Genomic DNA, 22,435 nt, shown 5'->3' on the forward strand with positions numbered 1-22,435 from the left:
CTGGCTCGTTTTCTGTCTGAAATCCTGCGGCCTTTCACTGGAAAAACCACCTCTGCGGTACAAAATTCTACTCACCTGGTATCGACAATCACGGGTATTTCCCTGTTCCCAGACGAACTGCTTGTCAATTTTCATGTAGTTTCCTTATTCACCAAAGTTCCTGTACCTGACACCATCGCAATCATTGAAGACTTGGTTCATCAAGGACTAAACACTTAGGTACCCCCCCTGGTGAGACACTGCTTAACCAATACATACTTCACTTGGAATGGAACTTTCTACAAACAAACTGAGGGCACCCCAATGGGCTCCCCCCTATCTCCAGTTGTAGCCAACATTTTCATGGAGAAATTTGAGACTGACGCCATCCAGACTGTCACTCTGCGCCCAACCTTATGGAAGAGGTACATGGATGCCACTTTTGTCATCTGGCCACATGGCCGGCCTGCTTTAGACAAATTCTTCGACCACATCAATTCCATAAACCCAGCCATCAGATTTACCATGGAAATCGAAAAAGATGCCAAGCTACCTTTTTTGGATGTCCTAATAAAAAAGAGACCTGATGGTTCAATGAGCCACTCTGTCTACAGGAAAGCTACCCATACGGATGCTTATCTGAAACCGGATTCCCACCACCATCCATCACAGAATAATTCTCTCATCAAGACTCTGTACCATAGAGCCCAATGCATATCCGACCAGGAACACATAGGCAGTGAACTCAAGCACGTACACCAAGCTCTTAAGGCTAATGGTTACTCCGACTATACAATCCGCAAAGCTATCACTCAAACCATGAAGAAGGACCCTCTTGAGGGGCCTTTCAAAACCATCACTTTACCCTACATTGCGGGGATCACAAAAAAGATCTCCAAAATCTTGAATAAACACAAGATCCAGGTCCGTTTCAACACATTACATAAAATCCGTGATCTCGTTCCGTCTGTAAAAGATGTGATTCCGGACATACAGTACCCTGGTGTCTACAAACTAAGTTTCCTCTGTGGTAGTAGTTACATTGGAGAAACCAAACGCCATGTCTCGGACCGCATTCGTGAACACAAAGGAGACCTTAAACACGGTAGGACCAACACCTCGGCCGTGGCAGATCATTGTTATAATTCAGTAGGCTCACGTGACATTGACTTTTCCAAGACAGAGGTTCTTTGTAAGCCATCTGGCTACCATGAGAGATTCGTTCATGAGGCTATCCACATATACAAGCACAGAGACAATTTCAACCGAGAAGATGGATTCTGGCTTAGCAATCATTGGAAGGATTTGATAAACCATTTCAGGTCTTAATTGATTGTTCACGCTTACGGTGGCTTTCAGACAGCGTACATTAATTTTTCGTCTCCCCCCTCCTCTTTTCAGAACATAGATGGACTCGTCCTTCTAAACAAACTGCCAAATCGCTGTCCGTGGTGCTGACGTTTAAAAATAAATTAATACAAACCGCCACTTCTTTCAAATGTTTCTTGCCGTTGGTTTTCACACCTGATGATGACCGTTTGTATTATGGTCGAAACGTCGTGAGAATTTTTATTGTTTTATATATATAATTATTTTATTGTTTCCCTTCAACGTGACTTTACCGAAAGAGCTAAGAATACAAAATAACATTGTCAGCAGAGCATGTTTTTTTTGCATTTTCCGCGTACTTGATTCCTTAATGCTACAATATACATTTTTTAATATCTCAACACCCGCTGTTGTTTTCCCAGAAAGGGTTAACGCCTATTGTTATATTTTATATATACTTTGATACTGGCAAAAAGGTCCCATTCTAAATGTCATTGCGCATTAAACCCCCCCCCCCGCGATTTACCTTGCGCAGTGACGTCATCACGCACAGCCGCGCGACGTGAGCCGTGCGTGGTGACGTCATCACGCACAGCCGCGCGACGTGAGCCGTGCGTGGTGACGTCATCACACACGGACGCGCGCCGCGGCGTGAACCGTGCGCGGGTAACGTCATCGCGCAACGGACGCGCGGCAGGACGTAAAGCCGTGCGCGGTGACGTCACGCGCCCCTGCGCCCTGGCCCAGGGAAACCCCGTCGCCCTTTCTCTCTTTCCCTCTCTCAAGACGAGGCGACGTGCAGGTACGGCCGCTTCGCTCCGCGTGTCGCACCGCTCGCGCGTGATCGCCCCTCGCTCTCCCTTCCTCGTGATCCCCGCCGCGCTCCCTCGGTTCCACCGAGCGAGGGAGCGAAGAGACGAGGGAGGCGAGGGCTGTGGCGGACTGGCGACTACCACGGGGGTGGTGGGGGTGGTGGTGGTGGTGGTGGCGAGAAGGCCGCGCGGAGCCCGAGCTAGGCCCAGGCTGTGTCTCGGGCCTGGTCCCTTTTACAATTAAAAGTTAAAAGAGTATCAAGTTGCCGTCTCCTCCCGACACGTAGCTTATCGTATTGGTGTGTGTGTGTTTGGATTTGGCCGGGTGGTAAGTTATTTATTTTTACCAAGTTTTCTGTTACGAACCCTCACGCAGTCGGGGGCGATATCGTAACGTTTTATCTCGTGTCACGTTTTACACGGACACAACGGGCCTCACCGCCGTTTTGCTTGAGACTCGGCCAACTACTAAATTGTTGTTCATCCCTATAACGCGCGCTGGGGTTGCTTGTATTGTTAGGTCCGCGAGTTGAGGCGCGCGGCAAAGTTGCGTTGGGTTGCAGCGTTGCAAGGCACCCGTTCGACCAACACTTTTAAAGCTGCACCCACTGCGGCAGAGCCATAGACGTGGCGGAGGAGTACAGCACAACACCGGGTCGTGTTAGCGTAGCGTGGGGGAGCGCTGGTACAGCAGATGGCCATTCCCACACAACGTGCTAGCTATCGTCGGTGGAGATTAGACCATGGCCCTCCTTCACGAGTGCGACACCATCCCTCCCCCTCACGCGAGTACCTGGTGCGGTGTCGTTGACCGCTAGCACGGGGGAGACAAAGGCGGCCGGGCGTGGTTGGTGTTGGCCAAACCACCACCAAGCAATCACATCCCGTAAGCCTTTATTGTGGCGCTCGCGAACAAAGCACTTGCCCCGGACAGCCGAGAGTGTGGGGGGCTACACGGGGATTGTTCCTTAAGCTGCAGTGCGGAAAGTGTTTAGCGGACGTGGCTACAACCAGCATTGGGACTTGCATAGAAATGCCCCCCACACACGCATATCGTCAATCCACCCGCTGGATGGAGAGCTCCTTCGCCCGTGGGGGTTGTCTCGCATTTGGTGGTCCAGGCGTGTTGCTAACGGCGATGGGGGGGGCGGGGGGGGGGCGTACGGTGTAGAACCGGGAGTATAGAGGGTGCTTAAATTTTTTTTTAACACGTCTTGAGAATTTGCAACACGATGCGCCAATCATCTTCATTGGTTCTTTCGGTAAAGTCACGTAGAATGAGAATAAAATAATACATTAGTAAAATAACGCGATAAAATTCTCACGACGTTTCGGCCACAACACTACGGTCTCTGGGAGAGGACCACCTGGAGAATATTCTGGGCACGCGTTGACAACGATGGCGAACAAGTGGATACTCGTTGACTTTTTGAAGCTGTTGACATTACATTTTTTATTTAAAGCTTTCGTGACTGCAGGGATTCATATTCTTGGTTCTTTCGGTAAAGTCACCACCACGTAGAAGGGGAAACAATAAAATAATAAAAAATATAAAACAATAAAATTCTCACGACGTTTCGACTGCAACACAAGCAATCATCATCAGGTGTGAAAACCACAATAATGTTTTACATTTGTTATGTTAGAGTTATTCGTTCTTTTTTCCATTAAAAACGATAGTCCCATATAAATCAAGATAGTCCCATATAAGTGTTAACATTTTTCAAGCATCCTGTATATAACTCACAGTAGACTATAACAAGAATTGTCAATTTCCTCGGCTGGGATTATGCGTACCAATCACACCACCCACCCCACCCCCTACTGACACACTGATGCCCTGGGTCACTCTGTGGCATTATTCTGGCTCATCCTGGCAATGAAACATTGGTTAAGATGTTAAAACACCAAACTGTAAAAATATGTTAAAACACCAAACTGAAACCTTTTGCAAGGACCAATCGCTTGCAAAGACGATGCATGTACTACCAGAGTATGTATTTTGTTTGCATGTTTACAAGTATATGTGGTTAATGCGGACAGCATTCCTTGCAAAAGGTTTCTGTGTGGTGTTTTAACATCTTAACACAACTATTTCATTGTCAGAAAGGGTAAGACCAATTCTTATATTTTGATACTGGCAAGGGAGGTCCCGTGATGTTGCCTCTTTGAGGTCTCATGGGTTAAACAAATTAAACTCTAAACCTATATGGAACTGAAAATGTAACGGGCTGCGATGTGCTCAGAGAGGTATGCTTGGAATTTCACTGAGGCACGAGTAGGACATGGAACGGATTGATAATGAAAGTGGACTTGGGCTGGCAACATGAAATTATTGGTGAATTGAGACTGGTGAGTGAGCTAGCGATTTCGTGAGTTGGTGGGCGAGTCGGCGAGCAATTTTGATAGTAAAGCTGCTGAGTGAACGGGTGAGTTGGCGAGCGGGTGAGCATACAAGTGGGCGAGCTCGTGAGTGAATGCATGGCTGAGTGGGTTTAGTGACAGGCCGAGCGGGTTTAGTGACAGGCTGAGTGGGTTTAGTGACGGGCTGAGTGGGTTTAGTGACAGGCTGAGTGGGTTTAGTGACGGGCTGAGTGGGTTTAGTGACGGTCTGAGTGGGTTTAGTGACAGGCTGAGTGGGTTTAGTGACAGGCTGAGCGGGTTTAGTGACAGGCTAAGTGGGTTTAGTGACAGGCTGAGTGGGTTTAGTGACGGGCTGAGTGGGTTTAGTGACAGGGTTTAGTGACAGGCTCAAGTGGGTTTAGTGACGGGCTGAGTGGGTTTAGTGACAGGGTTTAGTGACAGGCTGAGTGGGTTTAGTGACGGGCTGAGTGGGTTTAGTGACGGGCTGAGTGGGTTTAGTGACGGGCTGAGTGGGTTTAGTGACAGGCCGAGCGGGTTTAGTGACGGGCTGAGTGGGTTTAGTGACAGGCTGAGCGGGTTTAGTGACGGGCTGAGTGGGTTTAGTGACAGGGTTTAGTGACAGGCTGAGTGGGTTTAGTGACGGGCTGAGTGGGTTTAGTGACAGGGTTTAGTGACAGGCTGAGTGGGTTTAGTGACGGGCTGAGTGGGTTTAGTGACGGGCTGAGTGGGTTTAGTGACGGGCTGAGTGGGTTTAGTGACAGGCCGAGCGGGTTTAGTGACGGGCTGAGTGGGTTTAGTGACAGGCTGAGTGGGTTTAGTGACGGGCTGAGTGGGTTTAGTGGCAGGCTGAGTGGGTTTAGTGACGGGCTGAGTGGGTTTAGTGACGGGCTGAGTGGGTTTAGTGACGGGCTGAGTGGGTTTAGTGACAGGCTGAGTGGGTTTAGTGACGGGCTGAGTGGGTTTAGTGACTGGCTGAGTGGGTTTAGTGACGGGCTGAGTGGGTTTAGTGACGGGCTGAGTGGGTTTAGTGACAGGCTGAGTGGGTTTAGTGACAGGCTGAGTGGGTTTAGTGACAGTGGGTTTAGTGACAGACTGAGTGGGTTTAGTGACAGGCTGAGTGGGTTTAGTGACGGGCAGAGTGGGTTTAGTGACGGGCTGAGTGGGTTTAGTGACGGGCTGAGTGGGTTTAGTGACAGGCTGATTGGGTTTAGTGACAGGCTGAGTGGGTTTAGTGACGGGCAGAGTGGGTTTAGTGACGGGCTGAGTGGGTTTAGTGACGGGCTGAGTGGGTTTAGTGACGGGCTGAGTGGGTTTAGTGACAGGCTGAGTGGGTTTAGTGACGGGCAGAGTGGGTTTAGTGACGGGCTGAGTGGATTTAGTGACGGGCTGAGTGGGTTTAGTGACGGGCTGAGTGGGTTTAGTGACAGGGTTTAGTGACAGGCTGAGTGGGTTTAGTGACGGGCTGAGTGGGTTTAGTGACAGGCTGAGTGGGTTTAGTGACGGGCTGAGTGGGTTTAGTGACGGGCTGATTGGGTTTAGTGACAGGCTGAGTGGGTTTAGTGACGGGCTGAGTGGGTTTAGTGACAGGCTGAGTGGGTTTAGTGACGGGCAGAGTGGGTTTAGTGACAGGCTGAGTGGGTTTAGTGACGGGCTGATTGGGTTTAGTGACGGGCTGAGTGGGTTTAGTGACAGGCTGAGTGGGTTTAGTGACGGGCTGAGTGGGTTTAGTGACAGGGTTTAGTGACAGGCTAAGTGGGTTTAGTGACGAGCTGAGTGGGTTTAGTGACAGGCTGAGTGGGTTTAGTGACAGGCTGAGTGGGTTTAGTGACGGGCTGAGTGGGTTTAGTGACGGGCTGAGTGGGTTTAGTGACGGGCTGAGCGGTTGAGCTTGCGGGCGAGTTGGTGTTGATAGTGGGTTTGATGCCATTGGTTGCCCTGTGTCTCGTATCGCGGTTGTAGCGATGTCGGTATCACTGTACCGCCCAGCCGTGCAGCTCAAGAAAGTAGCTTGTGGCCGACTGGCCAGAAACCGCGTTATCATGGTGCGCATTCCGCGTTGTAGTGGTCCGCGTTGGGGCGAAAACGCGGTGTGTGAACACCGCCACGCGTTAAGCGAGGACTCGCCGCGCGGTGGGTGATGGTTGTGTGTGTGGGTGAGGGCCAGCCGTGTTAATCGATATCACGCTGACGGTTTTGCCGTGTGTGGGTGCAGAATGGCGGAGCTCGAGGTGGCTCCTGTGGTGGCCGAGGCTCCGGAGATTAAACTGTTTGGACGCTGGAGCACGGAGGATGTGCAGATCAGCGACATCTCCCTGCAGGTGCTCGCTCATAAGACACGTGCGCGGAGAGACGCACGGAGACCCGTACCGATGTTTAGGCACGCGCGCAGAGAATCGCAAGGCAGACTTGGAGACGCACAAAGACGTACAGAAACACACACGTGATGCAAAGGACGCAGAGAGGCACCGTCTCGCAGAGATTCACAGAGACACGCACACAGTCGAGTATAACACATGTACGCATAAATGCGTACACAGACGCGCACGGACGGGGATACACAGAGACATGCTCTCTGGTTAAACTGTCCCATCAAGGAGATCTCTACTGTGTAACATCTGCACCATTAGGCCTCCTCTGCCGGTGCCAGAGTACAATAATAGGTTTTTTTCCCCTTAATTTCTGGCAACAAAACTGAAACCTTTTTACGAGGAATCATGTTTGCATTAACCACAATACTTGTGGTCAAAATGCAAACAGAAAACACCGATAATATGATGATGCATTGTCCTTGAAACTGATTGGTCCACACCAGAGACGGCTTTCTTTCGAGCCTCGTCTCAATTGGTGCTAGACCAGAAGACGCCAAAAGGCGTTACACAGCTCAAAGACAATGCCACTATCAAAGTAATGAGGGCTCGGGGTAAGCATCTACATCATTAGACCTCCTTTGCCAGTACCAAAATATAATAATAGGGGTTTTTCCCCTTTTCTCAAGTATTGTGGTTAATGCAGTAACATGATTCCTCGTAAAAAAGGTTTCAGTTTCGTTGCCAGAAAAAAGGGGGAAAATGTTATTATTATTATAACATCTGCACCGGTGGAAGTACGCTCACAAGATACAGCCTAGAACAGGGGTGGGCAAATTTTTTGACTCGCGGGCCACAATGGGTTCTAAAATTTGACAGAGGGGCCGAGCCAGGAACGGATGGACGGAGTGTTTGTGTAAACCAATATAAATGACGCGTTAAAAATCATTACATGAAAGGATTTGGCCTTTAACAGGTAGCAAAGCATTTATTTGCAAGGCAATTGAACAAATTGCACGAACATGAACAATACAAAAACGTGTCGTGTAACGTGGCTGTTCAAACATCATGAAAACATCCGAGGCCTGCGCCCAAACCAATTACCACACTCCCGGTCAAAGTGCGCCATCTAATGGTGAAATGGGGGCATTACAGGAGAAAGGTGAAATTTAATTTAATAATAATAATATTTGGACAGGTTCGGCGGGCCGGATTAAAAAGCCCAACGGGGCCGTACTTTGCCCACGTCTGGCCTAGAATCTCATTGGCCCCTTCCTACCGAATTGATAAAAATTCCGATGGAAACGTATCTGTTTCCGAGCTTCGCACACAAATCCAGCCTGGTTAGACTCGCGTATAATGCGTGTGTGTATGTACCTCGCCCACGTGGTCGTCGGGAAGCAATACCAAGCATGTGTGTGTGCACGTGTGCACGTGTACACGTGTCCGTGTACAGGACTACGTGGCCGTGAAGGAGAAGTATGCAAAGTACTTGCCCCACAGCTCCGGCCGCTACGCCGCCAAGCGGTTCCGCAAGGCACAATGCCCCATCGTGGAGCGCCTCACCAACTCCATGATGATGCACGGACGCAACAACGGCAAGAAGCTGATGACCGTGCGTATCGTCAAGCACGCCTTCGAGATCATCCACCTCCTCACCGGCGAGGTGAGTTAACCCCCACCGTCCTCACCGATGATGACCAGGGTGACTTCCTTGCGAGTTGCGCTTTCCCCAACACCTTTGTGGACCACGTTGGGGGGGGGGGGGGGTGGGCGGGGAGCTCTCGCTCTGTGTCTAGCTGCGCTACGAACCCGGGCGACCCGGCTTCGATTGCCCCCCTTACGGCCACCGACGCCGGTGGCGATTATCTTCACCGGCCCTGGGCCCTCCCCTGGATAGACTCGGCCCGGAAAACTAATTTTATTTCGAACCGCGTCGTGTGTTTAGTTTAGTTTTGTCCTTCCCCTCACCCCCGCCCCCCCCGATAAGCACGGTTGGCCCTGTACGGCGTGAAGGAAGTTCAACACGCGTACGGCCTCAAACGAGTACCTTGGTGCGGTGCGTCGTAAACAATACGACGTGGGAGACAAAGGCGGCCGGGCGTGCTGCTGGCCACCCTATCCCTTCGTGCGCCACGGTGCCGGCCTTCATTGGTGATGCTGCTGCTGCTGCTCGCGAATGGCACCCGGCCCCAACAGTCTGCTAAGGCTGTATTGGATGATCTTTGTCTTGTTTGCGTACGTAGAGCTGGTGTAGCGGTCAGCGCTACGAACCTTGCGAGTCGGGTTCGGTTCCCGCTCACGGCCAAACACCGGTGACGGTTATCTGAACCGGTCCCGGGCCCTCCCCAAGTTCGACTCGGCACTCAAATGAGTGCCCGGTGTGATGTGTGGGCATCGGCATGAGGGAGACAAAGGCGGCCGGGCTTGGTGCTGGCCACCCACCGCCTCGTGTGCCACGGTGCCGGCCTTCACGGGTGCTCGCTAACAGCCCTTGCCCCAACAGTGTTAAGGCTACACGGGGGATCTGTGTCTTTGGCTTCATAGAACCCGCTGCAGGTGCTGGTGAACGCCATCATTAACAGCGGCCCGCGTGAGGACTCCACTCGTATCGGCCGCGCGGGAACCGTGCGGCGACAGGCGGTGGACGTCTCTCCTCTTCGCAGGGTCAACCAGGTCCGTCCACTGCTACACTGCCGACTCGCACAGACACTGCACGATACTGATGCAGTACCCAGATCTTACACCACTCGATGCCACAGCGCATGCAGTGCTACTGCACTGGGTCACACACACACGTCTCTCCCCTTCGCAGGGACAACCAGGTCTGTCCACTGCTACACTGCTGACTCGCACAGACACTGCACGATACTTATGCAGTACCCAGATCTTACACCACTCAATACCACAGCGCATGCAGTGCTACTGCATGCGCTGTGGTATTGTAGCAGTGGACAGACCTGGTGGTCCCTCCACAGGGACCACCAGGTCTGTCCACTGCTACACTGCTAATTCACACAGATACTACACGATACTGATGCAGTACCCAATACTACACCCAATGCCACAGTGCATGCAGTGCTACTGCACTGGGTCACTTACACGTCTCTCCCCTCAACCAGGTCTCTCCACTGCTACACTATACTAATACAATACTCAACCCTACTCCACTCAGTACAACTCCACACAATTATACACCTACACTCCTACTCACCCTCCCCCCCCCCTGCAGGGTCAATCAGCTACAACCGATGTATGTATGTATATCACGGTTGTGCTGTATTATGTCTACTCCCAGGTGTTTTTGTGGTGCGTATTGTGTATAACGATTGCTGTGTGCCCAGGCTATCTGGATGCTGTGTATTGTGTGTAACGCGTGTGTTGTAACATGTGTGTGTAACGCACGGTTGTGTGTAACGCGTGTGTATGTGGTGTGTGTCACGCGTGTGTTGTAACGCGTATGTGGTGTATGTGACGCGTGTGCTGTGCGTGACGCGTGTGTTGTGTTGTGTGTGACGCCTGTGTTGTGTGTGACGCGTGTGTTGTGTTGTATGTGACGCCTGTGTTGTGTGTGACGCGTGTGTGTTGTGTGTAACGCGTGTGTTGTAACGTATGTGGTGTGTGTGTAAAGCGTGTTTGTTGTGTGTAACGCGTGTGTTGTAACGTATGCGGTGTGTGTGTGACGCGTGTGTGTTGTGTGTAACGCGTGTGTTGTAACGTATGTGGTGTGTGTGTAAAGCGTGTTTGTTGTGTGTAACGCGTGTGTTGTAACGTGTGCGGTGTGTGTGTAAAGCGTGTTGTGTGTAACGCGTGTGTTGTAACGTGTGTGGTGTGTGTGTGACGCGTGTTGTGTATAACGCGTGTGTTGTAACGTATGTGGTGTGTGTGTGACGCGTGTTGTGTATAACGCGTGTGTTGTAACGTATGTGGTGTGTGTGTGACGCGTGTTGTGTGTAACGCGTGTGTTGTAACGTATGTGGTGCGTGTGTGACGCGTGTTGTGTATAACGTGTGTGTTGTAGCGTGTTTGTTGTGTGTGACGCGTGTTTGTTGTGTGTAACGTTGCAGGCGATCTGGCTGCTGTGCACGGGAGCGCGCGAGGCCGCATTCAGGAACATCAAGACGATCGCGGAGTGCCTCGCTGATGAGCTCATCAACGCTGCCAAGGTCTCACCACCACCATTCACCACTACACTCGCCACCACTACACTCGCCACCCAATGTATCGCAGATGTGATCATCAACGCCGCCAAGGGCTCACCACCACCATTCACCACTACACTCACCACCACTACACTCGCCACCCAGTGTATCGCAGATGTGATCATCAACGCCGCCAAGGTCTCACCACCACCATTCACCACTACACTCGCCACCACTACACTCGCCACCCAGTGTATAGCAGATGTGATCATCAACGCCGCCAAGGGCTCACCACCATTCACCACTACACTCGCCACCACCGCTACACTCGCCACCCAGTGTATAGCAGACCTGCTCATCAAGGCCGCCAAGGGCTCGCCACTACAATCACCGCTCGCCATCATAACTCGCCACCCAGCGTCCCGTCTTTTCGGTTAGTTCACCGCCTGTCGAATCCGGCAACCGGAATTAAATTCCCACACGTGGCAAACGTCGATGACGACCGTCTGTACCGGTCACGGGCCTTCTCCGTTTGTTTGACACGGCCTGAACTTTTAGTACCTTTGTTGCGGTGTGTAAGCATCCGCACTGGGGAGACAAAGGGGGCCAGGCGTTGGGTCTGACCACACCACCCTGTCGTGTGCTTTGCCGGGCTTCATAGGTGTGCCACTCACCGCTAACGGCACTTGCCCCAGCAGCAGCCTGCTGTATGTCTACATGGGGTATTTTTTTTGTGTGCGTAACCCATGTCGTCGTGTGTTCGCGCGCAGGGCTCTTCCAACTCGTACGCCATCAAGAAGAAAGATGAGCTGGAGCGTGTGGCCAAGTCCAACCGCTGAGTCCCCCACGGAAACCCAATAAACATGGTTCCTGCAGATACAGCCTCCCGTGTCTTTCGTTCACATCTCCCCGATCCTCCCCTACTCAGGGTCTAAAAACTTGAGTTTATCCCCGTTCTAGAATGACGCAGCCGAGCTGGATCAAGGCCGTGCCAAGGCAGTCCGGCGCTGCGTAGGAGTTTGGTTTTTTTCCCCCCTACTGTGGCAGCCACACGGCGCTGCTCAAGGCGCGGCGCAGTTAAGACGCTTGTGTAGCTGTTGCGGTAATCCTGCATCCCCAGCGTGCTGAATGCCATTTGCACGTTGTTGTGAGTTTTATTATGAGGTCAGCAACAACCCTGCTCTCCAATTTCCTGGGTGAAAAGGCGGGCTAAGTTTGACCCAATTCTGCCCAGCTAATCTCGACGAACGTAATAAACATGACATTATCTTGGTCCCAAGCCAGATTCGGCACATCTTAAATTTTGATTTAAAGCTTTCGTGACTGCAGTAATTCATATTCTCGGTTCTTTCGGTAAAGTAATAAACATGACATTATTCACACCCTGATGACTGTGTTACAGTCGAAACGTCGTGAGAATGTTATTTTATATGTATTTTATTGTTTCCCTTCAACGTGACTGCCGAAAGAACCAAGAATATCGGTGCATCCTGTGAAGGCGGTCATGGTCTGGTTCTGGCTATTGAAACAGACTGTAAAACGTGCGAGGAACCCCCACCCCCCCTTCCTCGTGCTGGCCCGGTTCAGACATGCCAGTGAAAAAAGGAATGACAAGCTTGGGTTGCACGCTGAGAGACACATGGAGCAGATGTTCCACTTTATTTGATCGTTAAATGAAGGGTGGGGGGAAGTGATGATGGGTACACGGGAAAGGGAGAGGTGGCTGTGACGGTGTGGAGTGAGAGGCGGGCTGTGTACACGGGAGATGGCAGGGAGTGGTGGATGTGACGGGGGGGGGGGGTCACACGGGCCCAGGGAGCGTGGGATCCGAGGGATCGAGGATTGTGCGTCTCCGCGCAGACTCGCGCGACACGTTGTGGTTCAGTCTTGCCAGACGTTCCTGCAAAGTTCACAAGGTCAACATCATTTGTAAGTTGGTTCTACGCGACTTTACCGAAAGACCCGAGAATATGAATTCCTGCAGTAATGAAAGCTTTAAATCAATATTAAGTTGTACGTGCACATACTCTTTGGTTCTATTCGGTAAAGTCACGTAGGTAAATAAAACAAAAATCACGACGTTTCATGTACTAGGTGCCTCTGTGGATGTGTAGGCTTTGACTTTAACATAGCTATTTCTGTGACCAGTCACAAGCTAATCCCTCAGCTATTTCAATGCTAAAGTCTCCTGTTTGATATGTAAACTCCTTTGTCAAGGTGCCTCACTTCTCTCACCCAGCTTAAAAGACGCTACGAATCTTAGCGTTCATTGAAGCTCTGTCGTCCCGACAGTTCTGTTCCTTCACCTGATGAAGGCCACTTGTGTTGTGGCCGAAACGTGATTTTTGTTTTAATTTTTTACCTACGTGACTTTACCGAATAGAATAAAAGAGTATGGATCCTTGCAGTCACGAAAGCTTCAAATCTAGAATTGTACGTGCACATTAGCTAGGATCTTGTGTTGTGGTGGTTGTACGTATACATTGCATGAACTTATTTCACGCCGTAAAGTAAAACGTGCTTGTTGGAAGTGTGGATTCTGTAAGAACTTGTGGTTGTGATGGTTGTACCTGCATATTTTGTAGGATCTTGTACGATGATGGTGGTGGTGGTTGTGGAGATTGTACGTGCATGTTCTAAGAGCTTGTGGTTGCACCTGCAAGTTTCTCTAGGATCTTGTAGTTGTACTTGAATGTTCTGTAGGATCGTGTGTTGTGGTGGTGGTTGTACCTGCAAGTTCTGTAGGATCTTGTGGTTGTACTTGAATGTTCTGTAGGATCGTGTGTTGTGGTGGTGGTTGTTGTACCTGCAAGTTCTCTAGGATCTTGTGGTTGTACTTGAATGTTCTGTAGGATCCTGTGTTGTGGTGGTGGTTGTCCCTGCAAGTTCTGTAGGATCTTGTGGTTGTACTTGAATGTTCTGTAGGATCGTGTGTTGTGGTGGTGGTTGTACCTGCAAGTTCTGTAGGATCTTGTGGTTGTACTTGAATGTTCTGTAGGATCGTGTGTTGTGGTGGTGGTGGTTGTACCTGCAAGTTCTCTAGGATCTTGTGGTTGTACTTGAATGTTCTGTAGGATCCTGTGTTGTGGTGGTGGTGGTTGTACCTGCAAGTTATCTAGGATCTTGTGATTGTACTTGAATGTTCTGTAGGATCGTGTGTTGTGGTGGTGGTGGTTGCACCTGCACGTTCTGCAGGATGTTGTTGACCAGCACCACGCGTCTCCGCGCGTTGAGCAGTTTCTTAACGTACACGTCGAGGTCGGGAGCCCCAGCCTGCTCCTCGCTCACTCTGCGCAGCTCTGCACACAGAGAGACAGATCCCCACCCATCGTCGCCTGAAGCATGTTGCTCGGAGCAGCAGCAGCCGCTACTCCGCGGCGCTTGTGCCGGGCCACTCGGGAGGCCACGCGAATAAGCGTTGAAGGCTCGCTGCTGGCAGGAGGTCACGAGGCAGACTTAGGTGCGCCATGGGTCGACTGGCTATGACTGGCAGATGCCCCCCCATTGTGCCAGGGCAGGTGCACGAGGTGGTCACGGGACAGACCCAGGTGCGCCATGGGTCGACTGGCTGTGACTGGCAGGTGCACGAGGTGGTCACGGGACAGACCCAGGTGCCATGGGTTGACTGCTGTGCCAAGCTAGGTGCACGAGGTCACGGGATAGACCCAAGCAGGTACCAAGACTTGACCAAGATGGCTGGCAGATGGCACCACCTGTGCCCCCTACTGTGCCAACTCCCACAACGTTGTATCCGCTCCATGTGAGCGTCTCTGCTCTTTAAAATTTTTGTCAGGCGTAAAGGCCAACTCCCCGTTTAATTAAACCTAAACTATTACTTTTAATTTTGTCAGGGGTAAAGCCCCCCCTGAGCTTCCGTGTAGCTCTTTGTCAGATGTGACGCTGGCCGTCACAGACGATGGTAGGCATCATCATCACGTGGTGATGATGATGACTTGCATCCCACTGGGATTTTTTGCACACAGCGTTGGTGTACGGTGCTTTTTTCAGGAATTTTTTTTCTCATGGATTTTCTGTTTGCACAGTCACACAAAGTCACTTTAAGATGTTTTTCTTGTTCGTGTTTTTGCTTGTTGCGGTTGCACCCGATTCAAGAGCCGAATGGCTCACAGGGCTATACCAAAATAAACTGAAACCAGCAAGTCCACTCAATAACCACATCGGCCCAGCTGCTGGGCAGAATTCCTGCAGTCACGAAGTCGAGGCAAACCCTATTGTTATAAATAATAAAGTGTCTACTTATTTGTGTTTCTCCCCTGTGATGAAAGTTGAGATTTATAAAGGGGCACGGGGTGACGAATAAGATCCGAATCCGCCTGTCGTGAGGTGGGACACCGTTAAAGGGGTTGACAGGTTTGAGATATACGGAGACAACTCAAGCAGCACCCACCTGCAGCCAGAGACTCGATCTGCTCTCTGAGATCCATCTGCGACTCCCTGCACGCCACACACAAACACGTGGCGAGAAGATGGACGTGACGTCACTACAGAACTCGCTCGCCACGGAGTGCTCACACGACACCACTCGCTATCACTCTACGGCAACGCAGAGAGACCCCCACACCCACCCCCCTGTGCAGGAGGCTGACGGGGCAAGCGCAGCAGCACCACCGACGGTTGGTGGCACGGTGGTGTGGGTGGCACGGTGGTGTGGGTGGGTGGCACGGGACACGGTGGTGTGGGTGGGTGGCACGGGACACGGTGGTGTGGGTGGGTGGCACGGGACACGGTGGTGTGGGTGGGTGGCACGGGACACGGTGGTGTGGGTGGGTGGCACACGGTGGTGTGGGTGGGTGGCACACGGTGGTGTGGGTGGGTGGCACACGGTGGTGTGGGTGGCACGGCACACGGTGGGGTGGGTGGGTGGCACGGTGGTGTGGGTGGGTGACACGGCACACGCCCGGCCGCCTTCGTCTCCCACCCCCCAGCACCTCACAGACACTGCGACCACACTCGCTAAAAACACGAAATGGGGGGCGCTGACCCAGCCCCTCCCCTCCCACGTCTCTCACCTGACGGCCCTCACGCTCTCGTCCACGTCTCGCACGGCGGGTCTCAGTAGCCCCAAGAGACCCACGGAGATCGCCTCCCTCCCGCGGTCTCCCTGTGCCTCCTGTCCCCCCGATGTCCCCTGTCCCCGCTCTGTCTCCTGTCCCCCACCTTCCCCCTGCCCTCCCCGTGTCTCCTGTCCCCCCCGTGTCCCCTGTCCCCCCTGCGTCTCCTCCACCCGAGTCGTCATCACGGGAGCCGTGGCACGCTGAGACGACACAACGACAAACAGCAACACCGATGCCACAAGGACGCGAGTGAGACGCACGCGCGCGCACGTGTGGAGACGACACAGAGACGACGGTGATCGACGCGACGAGACACGCGGAGACACAAGGAGACAGACACCGAGACACAAGGAGAGAGACACAAGGAGAGAGACACCGAGACACAAGGAGACAGACACCGAGACACAAGGAGAGAGACACCGAGACACAAGGAGACAGACACCGAGACACAAGGAGACAGATACCGAGACACAAGGAGAGAGACACCGAGACACAAGGAGACAGACACACCGAGACACGCAGAGACACGCGGCGGAGACGCGAGACGCAGCGGACACGGAGCTACTCGCGAAGCCCAAGAAACCCGGAAGTAGACGTCGGGCACGTGACCCGCCCGTATTATTTATTTACGCGCGCGAGGTCACGTGATCCCGGACAGCGCTCGTCGTCACCGGCCGTGGTCTATCCACTGCTGGGTGGAGACCTCCCCACCACCACCACCATCATCACCACCACCATCATCATCACCACCACCAACATCACCACCACCATCATAATCACCACCATCATCACCACCACCATCACCACCACCACCATCATCACCACCACCACCATCATAATCACCACCACCATCATCACCACCACCATCATCACCATCACCACCACCACCATCATCACCACCACCACCATCATCATCACCACCACCATCATCACCACCACCATTCTCATCACCACCACCACCAACATCACCACCATCATAATCACCACCACCATCATAATCACCACCACCATCATCATCACCACCACCATCATCATCACCACCACCACCATCATCATCACCACCACCATCATCATCACCACCACCACCATCATCACCACCACCACCATCATCACCACCACCACCATCATCACCACCACCACCATCATCACCACCACCATCATCACCACCACCATCATCACCACCACCATCATCACCACCACCACCATCACCACCATCACCACCACCATCCCTGGTCTATCCACTGCTGGGTGGAGACCTCCCCACCACCACCATCATCATCACCACCACCATAACTACCACCACCATCATCACCACCACCATCACCACCACCATCATCATCACCACCATCATCACCACCACCATCATCACCACCACCACCATCACCACCACCATCATCACCACCACCATCATCACCACCACCACCACCATCATCACCACCACCACCAGCCGTGGTTTATCCACAGCTAGGTGGAGACCTCCCCACCATCATCTTCTCGACAACAACGATGCAAGTTATTCTTTTTAAACCAAAACTAAACCGTTTTATTTCACGAGGTGTAAGGGCCCGCTGGGGCTGTGTCGCTCTTTTTGAGAAGCGACCCCGGATATCACAAGTGACAGCAGCTCAAGGAAGGGGGCACATCGTCATCGTCGTCGTCACGTGGGAAATTATAGCACCGGCGAAATCGTCTACAACGCGTGGTGGTGATGTTGATTGTAAATGTGGAGGGGAAAACCGGAGGACCTAGGGAGAAATCCACGCGACCACGGGGAGAGAGACACCGCAAACTCCAAATATACAGCAGCAGCAGGCATCGTTAGGGGTTGGGGTGGAACCCACGACCTCCTGCACACCAGGCGAGGTAGTTAACATCTCCTAGCCACCGTGATGATGATGAGAGAGAGACACGCAAACTCCACATACACAGCAGCAGGCGTCAGGGTCGGGATCGAACCCACGACCTCCTGTATACCAGGCGAGGTAGTTAACATCTTCTAGCCACCGTGATGATGATGAGAGAGAGACACGCAAACTCCACATACACAGCGGCAGGCGTCAGGGTCGGGATCGAACCCACGACCTGTATACCAGGCGAGGTAGTTAACATCTCTTAGCCACCGTGATGATGATGAGAGAGAGACGCAAACTCCACATACACAGCGGCAGGCGTCAGGGTCGGGATCGAACCCACGACCTCCTGTATACCAGGCGAGGTAGTTAACATATCTTAGCCACCGTGATGATGATGAGAGAGAGACACGCAAACTCCACATACACAGCAGCAGGCATCGTCAGGGGTTATGGTGGAACCCACGACCTCCTGTATACCAGGCGAGGTAGTCAACATCTCCTACCCACCGTGATGATGATGAGAGAGACACGTAAACTCCCAATACACAGCAGCAGGCGTCAGGGTCGGGATCGAACCCACGACCTCCTGTACACCAGGCGAGGTAGTTAACATCTCCTAGCCACCGTGATGATGATGAGAGAGACACGTAAACTCCCAATACACAGCAGCAGGCGTCAGGGTCGGGATCGAACCCACGACCTCCTGTACACCAGGCGAGGTAGTTAACATCTCCTACCCACCGTGATGATGATGATGAGAGAGACACGCAAACTTCAAATATACAGCAGCAGGCATCGTCAGGGTCGGGGTGGAACCCACGACCTCCTGTATACCGGGCGAGGTAGTTAACATCTCCTAGCCACCGTGATGATGATGAGAGAGACACACAAACTCCCAATATACACAGCAGGGGTCAGGATCGGGATCGAACCCACGACCTCCTGCCTACCAGGCGAGGTAGTTAACATCTCCTAGCCACCGTGATGATGATGATGAGAAAGAGACACGCAAACTCCAAATACACAGCAGCAGGCGTCAGGGTCGGGGTGGAACCCACGACCTCCTGTATACCAGGCGAGGTAGTTAACATCTCCTACCCACTGTGATGATGAGAGAGACACACACTCCACATACACAGCAGCAGGCGTCAGGGTTTGGGTGGAACCCACGACCTCCTGCATACCAGGCGAGGTAGTCAACATCTCGTAGCCACTGTGATGATGATGATGAGAGAGAGAGACACCACAAACTCCAAATATACAGAAGGCGTCAGGGTCGGGATCAAACCCACGACCTCCTGTATACCAGGCGAGGTAGTTAACATCTCAGCCACCGTGATGATGATGAGAGAGACGCAAACTCCACATACACAGCAGCAGGCGTCAGGGTCGGGGTGGAACCCACGACCTCTTGTAGACCAGGCGAGGTAGTCAACATCTCCTAGCCACCGTGTTGATGATGAGAGAGACACAAACTCCAAATATACACAGCAGGGGTCAGGATCGGCATCGAACCCACGACATCCTGCCTACCAGGCGAGGTAATCAACATCTCGTACCCACCGTGATGATGATGATGAGAGAGACACAAACTCCACATACACAGCAGCAGGCGTCAGGATAGGGATCGAACCCACGACCTCCTGTATACCAGGCGAGGTAGTTAACATCTCCTACCCACCGTGGTGATGATGATGATGAGAGAGACACAAACTCCACATACACAGCAGCAGGCGTCAGGGTTTGGGTGGAACCCACGACCTCCTGCCCACCAGGCGAGGTAGTCAACATCTACCCACCGTGATGATGATGATGAGAGAGACACACAGACTCCCAATACACAGCAGCAGGGGGGCGGACTTCCTTGGCGGGAAATCGCCGTCAAAGTTCTTCCAATCAAATCGCCGGCCCCGCGTCACGTGGTTCCTGCCTAGCGACAACAGCGCTAGGCAAGGTTAAGGACTGTGTCGCTGTGGGTTTGTAGTTTTTAAAAATGGCATTTTAACCGATATAAACTTTACATCTTTTTTTTCTTAATCAATGTTCGTAAGCTTGTGTTGCTCGCAACAGGGCGAAGGGATTTATTAGGAATCGCGATTTGAGAACGCGAAATTTTCGGTGAAATCGACAGCGGAGCGCAAAGGGCTTCTCCTACGGCTAGGCCGCGTTTCTGAGGTACATTCATTTAGCTTTAAATTAAACGAAAGTAAATGGCGTTTGGTCGTGAATCTCCGTAAACTTTAGATGCAAAGTATCTCTAGTTTTTTTTATTGTGAATGTATGTGCCCGGCCAAACGATTAGCGCCTGTAATGTATTGCGCTGTCCCTATGCAGTGTACGTAACACGAATTTATCCGCGTCTGAGAAAATCGCATTTGAAGTAAAACATTTTTTTAAAGAACAGCTTTCTCAGATCAATCTTAATCTAAATCACGCGGTATTTTAATTATACTGTGGAAGTGTGTACCGGTGTGAACGCGGAATTGCCTTTTAATGCATTCCTGCGGATTATTGGCCATACTTCACCGCACTGGGCAATGCGCAAACTGCTCAGCAGCCTGTAACACCTGTTAAGAATGGTGGCCATCCCAGCACTATTCATGTTGGTTGAAGTTCATGGTGACGGTGGTGATGATGCTGCTGTTGGTGGTGGTCGTTGTGTTGATGGTGATTGTTGTGTTGGTGGTTGTGTTGGTGGTGGTGGTTGTGTTGGTGGTGGTGGTTGTTGTGTTGGTGGTGGTTGTGTTGGTGGTGGTTGTGTTGGTGGTTGTTGTGTAGGTGGTTGTGTTGATGGTGGTGGTTGTGGTGGTTGTGTTGGTGGTGGTGGTGGTTGTGTTGGTGGCGGTTGTGTTGGTGGTGGAGGTTGTGTGGTTGTGTTGGTGGTGGTTGTGGTGGTGGTGGTGGTGGTTGTGTTAGGGGTGGTGGTTGTTGTGTTGGTGGTGGTGGTTGTGTTAATGGCCCCGGGCGGCTAAAACGCAGCGGGGGTTGTGACAGGGGGCACAGGTGGTGCATCTGCCAGTCTTCATCTTAGTCGGTCAACTCATGGCGTCTGCTTGCGTCAATCCCGTGACCTCGTGCACCTAGCCTGGCACAGAGGGGTGCAGCTGGTGTGCATCTGCCAGTCATCTCAGTAAGCCAACCCATGGCACCTGCTGGGTCTGTCCCAAGACCTCCTGCACCTAGCCTGGCACACTAGGGAAGTACAGCTGGTGTGCATCTGCCAGTCATCTCAGTAAGCCAACCCATGGCACCTGCTGGGTCTGTCCCGAGACCTCCTGCACCTAGCCTGGCACAGTAGGGGGTAACAGCTGGTGTGCATCTGTCAGTCATCTCAGTCAGCCAACCCATGGTACCTGCTGGGTCTGTCCCGAGACCTGCACCTCGCCTGGTACAGTAGGGGGGTAACAGCTGGTGTGCATCTGCCAGTCATCTCAGTCAGCCAACCCATGGCACCTGCTGGGTCTGTCCCGAGACCTGCACTTAGCCTGGCACAGTAGGGGGGTAACAGCTGGTGTGCATCTGTCAGTCATCTCAGCCAACCCATGGCACCTGCTGGGTCTGTCCCGAGACCTGCACCTCGCCTGGCCTAGTAGGGGGGTAACAGCTGGTGTGCATCTGCCAGGCATCTCAGTCAGCCAACCCATGGTACCTGCTGGGTCTGTCCCGAGACCTGCACCTAGCCTGGTACAGTAGGGGGGTAACAGCTGGTGTGCATCTGTCAGTCATCTCAGTCGGCCAACCCATGGTACCAGCTGGATCTGTCCCGAGACCTGCACTTAGCCTGGTACAGTAGGGGGTAACAGCTGGTGTGCATCTGCCAGTCATCTCAGTCAGCCAACCCATGGTACCTGCTGGGTCTGTCCCGAGACCTGCACCTAGCCTGGTACAGTAGGGGGGTAACAGCTGGTGTGCATCTGCCAGCCATCTCAGTCAGCCAACCCATGTCACCTGCTGGATCTGTCCCGAGACCTGCACTTAGCCTGGCACAGTAGGGGGGTAACAGCTGGTGTGCATCTGCCAGTCATCTCAGTCAGCCAACCCATGGCACCTGCTGGTTCTGTCCCAAGACCTGCACCTAGCCTGGTACAGTAGGGGGGTAACAGCTGGTGTGCATCTGTCAGTCATCTCAGTCAGCCAACCCATGGTACCTGCTGGGTCTGTCCCGAGACCTGCACCTAGCCTGGTACAGTAGGGGGGTAACAGCTGGTGTGCATCTGCCAGTCATCTCAGTCAGCCAACCCATGGCACCTGCTGGGTCTGTCCCGAGACCTCCTGCACCTCGCCTGGCCTAGTAGGGGGGTAACAGCTGGTGTGCATCTGTCAGTCATCTCAGCCAATCCATGGTACCTGCTGGGTCTGTCCCGAGACCTCCTGTCAGCGAGCCTGGGACACTTCACGTGGCCTCAATGTGCACCTGGCCTGGCACTGGCGCCGTGGTGACGTCCCTGTCACTTAGTGGCGAATGCCGGGTATTGGTATTGGTTGGTGGCATTGATCGTGATGGTGCTGGTGGTATTGGTGCTGTTGATAGATATCCCGTTAACAGCTTTTTTCCCGTCATACGAAAGATGAGCT

At 52.5% G+C, this 22,435-nt stretch overlaps 3 protein-coding genes across 6 annotated transcripts in view; 2 read left to right on the top strand and 1 right to left on the bottom strand.

Moving 5' to 3' along the window:
- The first annotated feature begins 1,985 nt into the window (after nucleotides 1-1,985).
- Nucleotides 1,986-11,807, top strand: RPS5 (ribosomal protein S5). The gene is made up of 6 exons (XM_032980774.2): nucleotides 1,986-2,110; nucleotides 6,697-6,802; nucleotides 8,247-8,456; nucleotides 9,338-9,466; nucleotides 10,858-10,956; nucleotides 11,703-11,807. The coding sequence occupies exons 2-6, from the start codon at nucleotides 6,698-6,700 to the stop codon at nucleotides 11,769-11,771; spliced, it is 612 nt and encodes a 203-aa protein (XP_032836665.1). The 5' UTR covers nucleotides 1,986-2,110; nucleotide 6,697; the 3' UTR covers nucleotides 11,772-11,807.
- Nucleotides 11,808-12,561: 754 nt separating this feature from the next.
- SNAPIN (SNAP associated protein) lies at nucleotides 12,562-16,607 on the bottom strand. The gene is made up of 5 exons (XM_076056163.1): nucleotides 16,518-16,607; nucleotides 15,963-16,207; nucleotides 15,341-15,387; nucleotides 14,113-14,231; nucleotides 12,562-12,832 (listed from the first exon to the last, which is right to left on the bottom strand). Exons 2-5 carry the CDS (start codon nucleotides 16,187-16,189, stop codon nucleotides 12,734-12,736), a joined length of 492 nt encoding a protein of 163 aa, XP_075912278.1. The 5' UTR covers nucleotides 16,190-16,207; nucleotides 16,518-16,607; the 3' UTR covers nucleotides 12,562-12,733.
- A 3,151-nt stretch (nucleotides 16,608-19,758) lies between these two features.
- The window catches only part of LOC116958262 (uncharacterized), a 44,340-nt gene continuing 41,663 nt past the window's right edge, over nucleotides 19,759-22,435 (top strand). For 3 of the 4 annotated variants that reach the window (XM_076056160.1, XM_032980791.2, XM_076056161.1), the window contains exon 1: nucleotides 19,759-20,035. The gene's annotated coding sequence lies outside the window, so the exon portion shown is untranslated. Of the gene's footprint in view, nucleotides 20,036-20,194; nucleotides 20,241-22,435 lie in introns of all 4 variants that reach the window. The other variant, XM_076056162.1, reaches the window with a different exon arrangement.

Source organism: Petromyzon marinus, chromosome 74 (genome assembly GCF_048934315.1).
Source record: "Petromyzon marinus isolate PM22_M1 ecotype Great Lakes invasive population chromosome 74, UKy_Petmar_22M1.pri1.0, whole genome shotgun sequence".
NCBI lineage: Eukaryota > Metazoa > Chordata > Hyperoartia > Petromyzontiformes > Petromyzontidae > Petromyzon > Petromyzon marinus.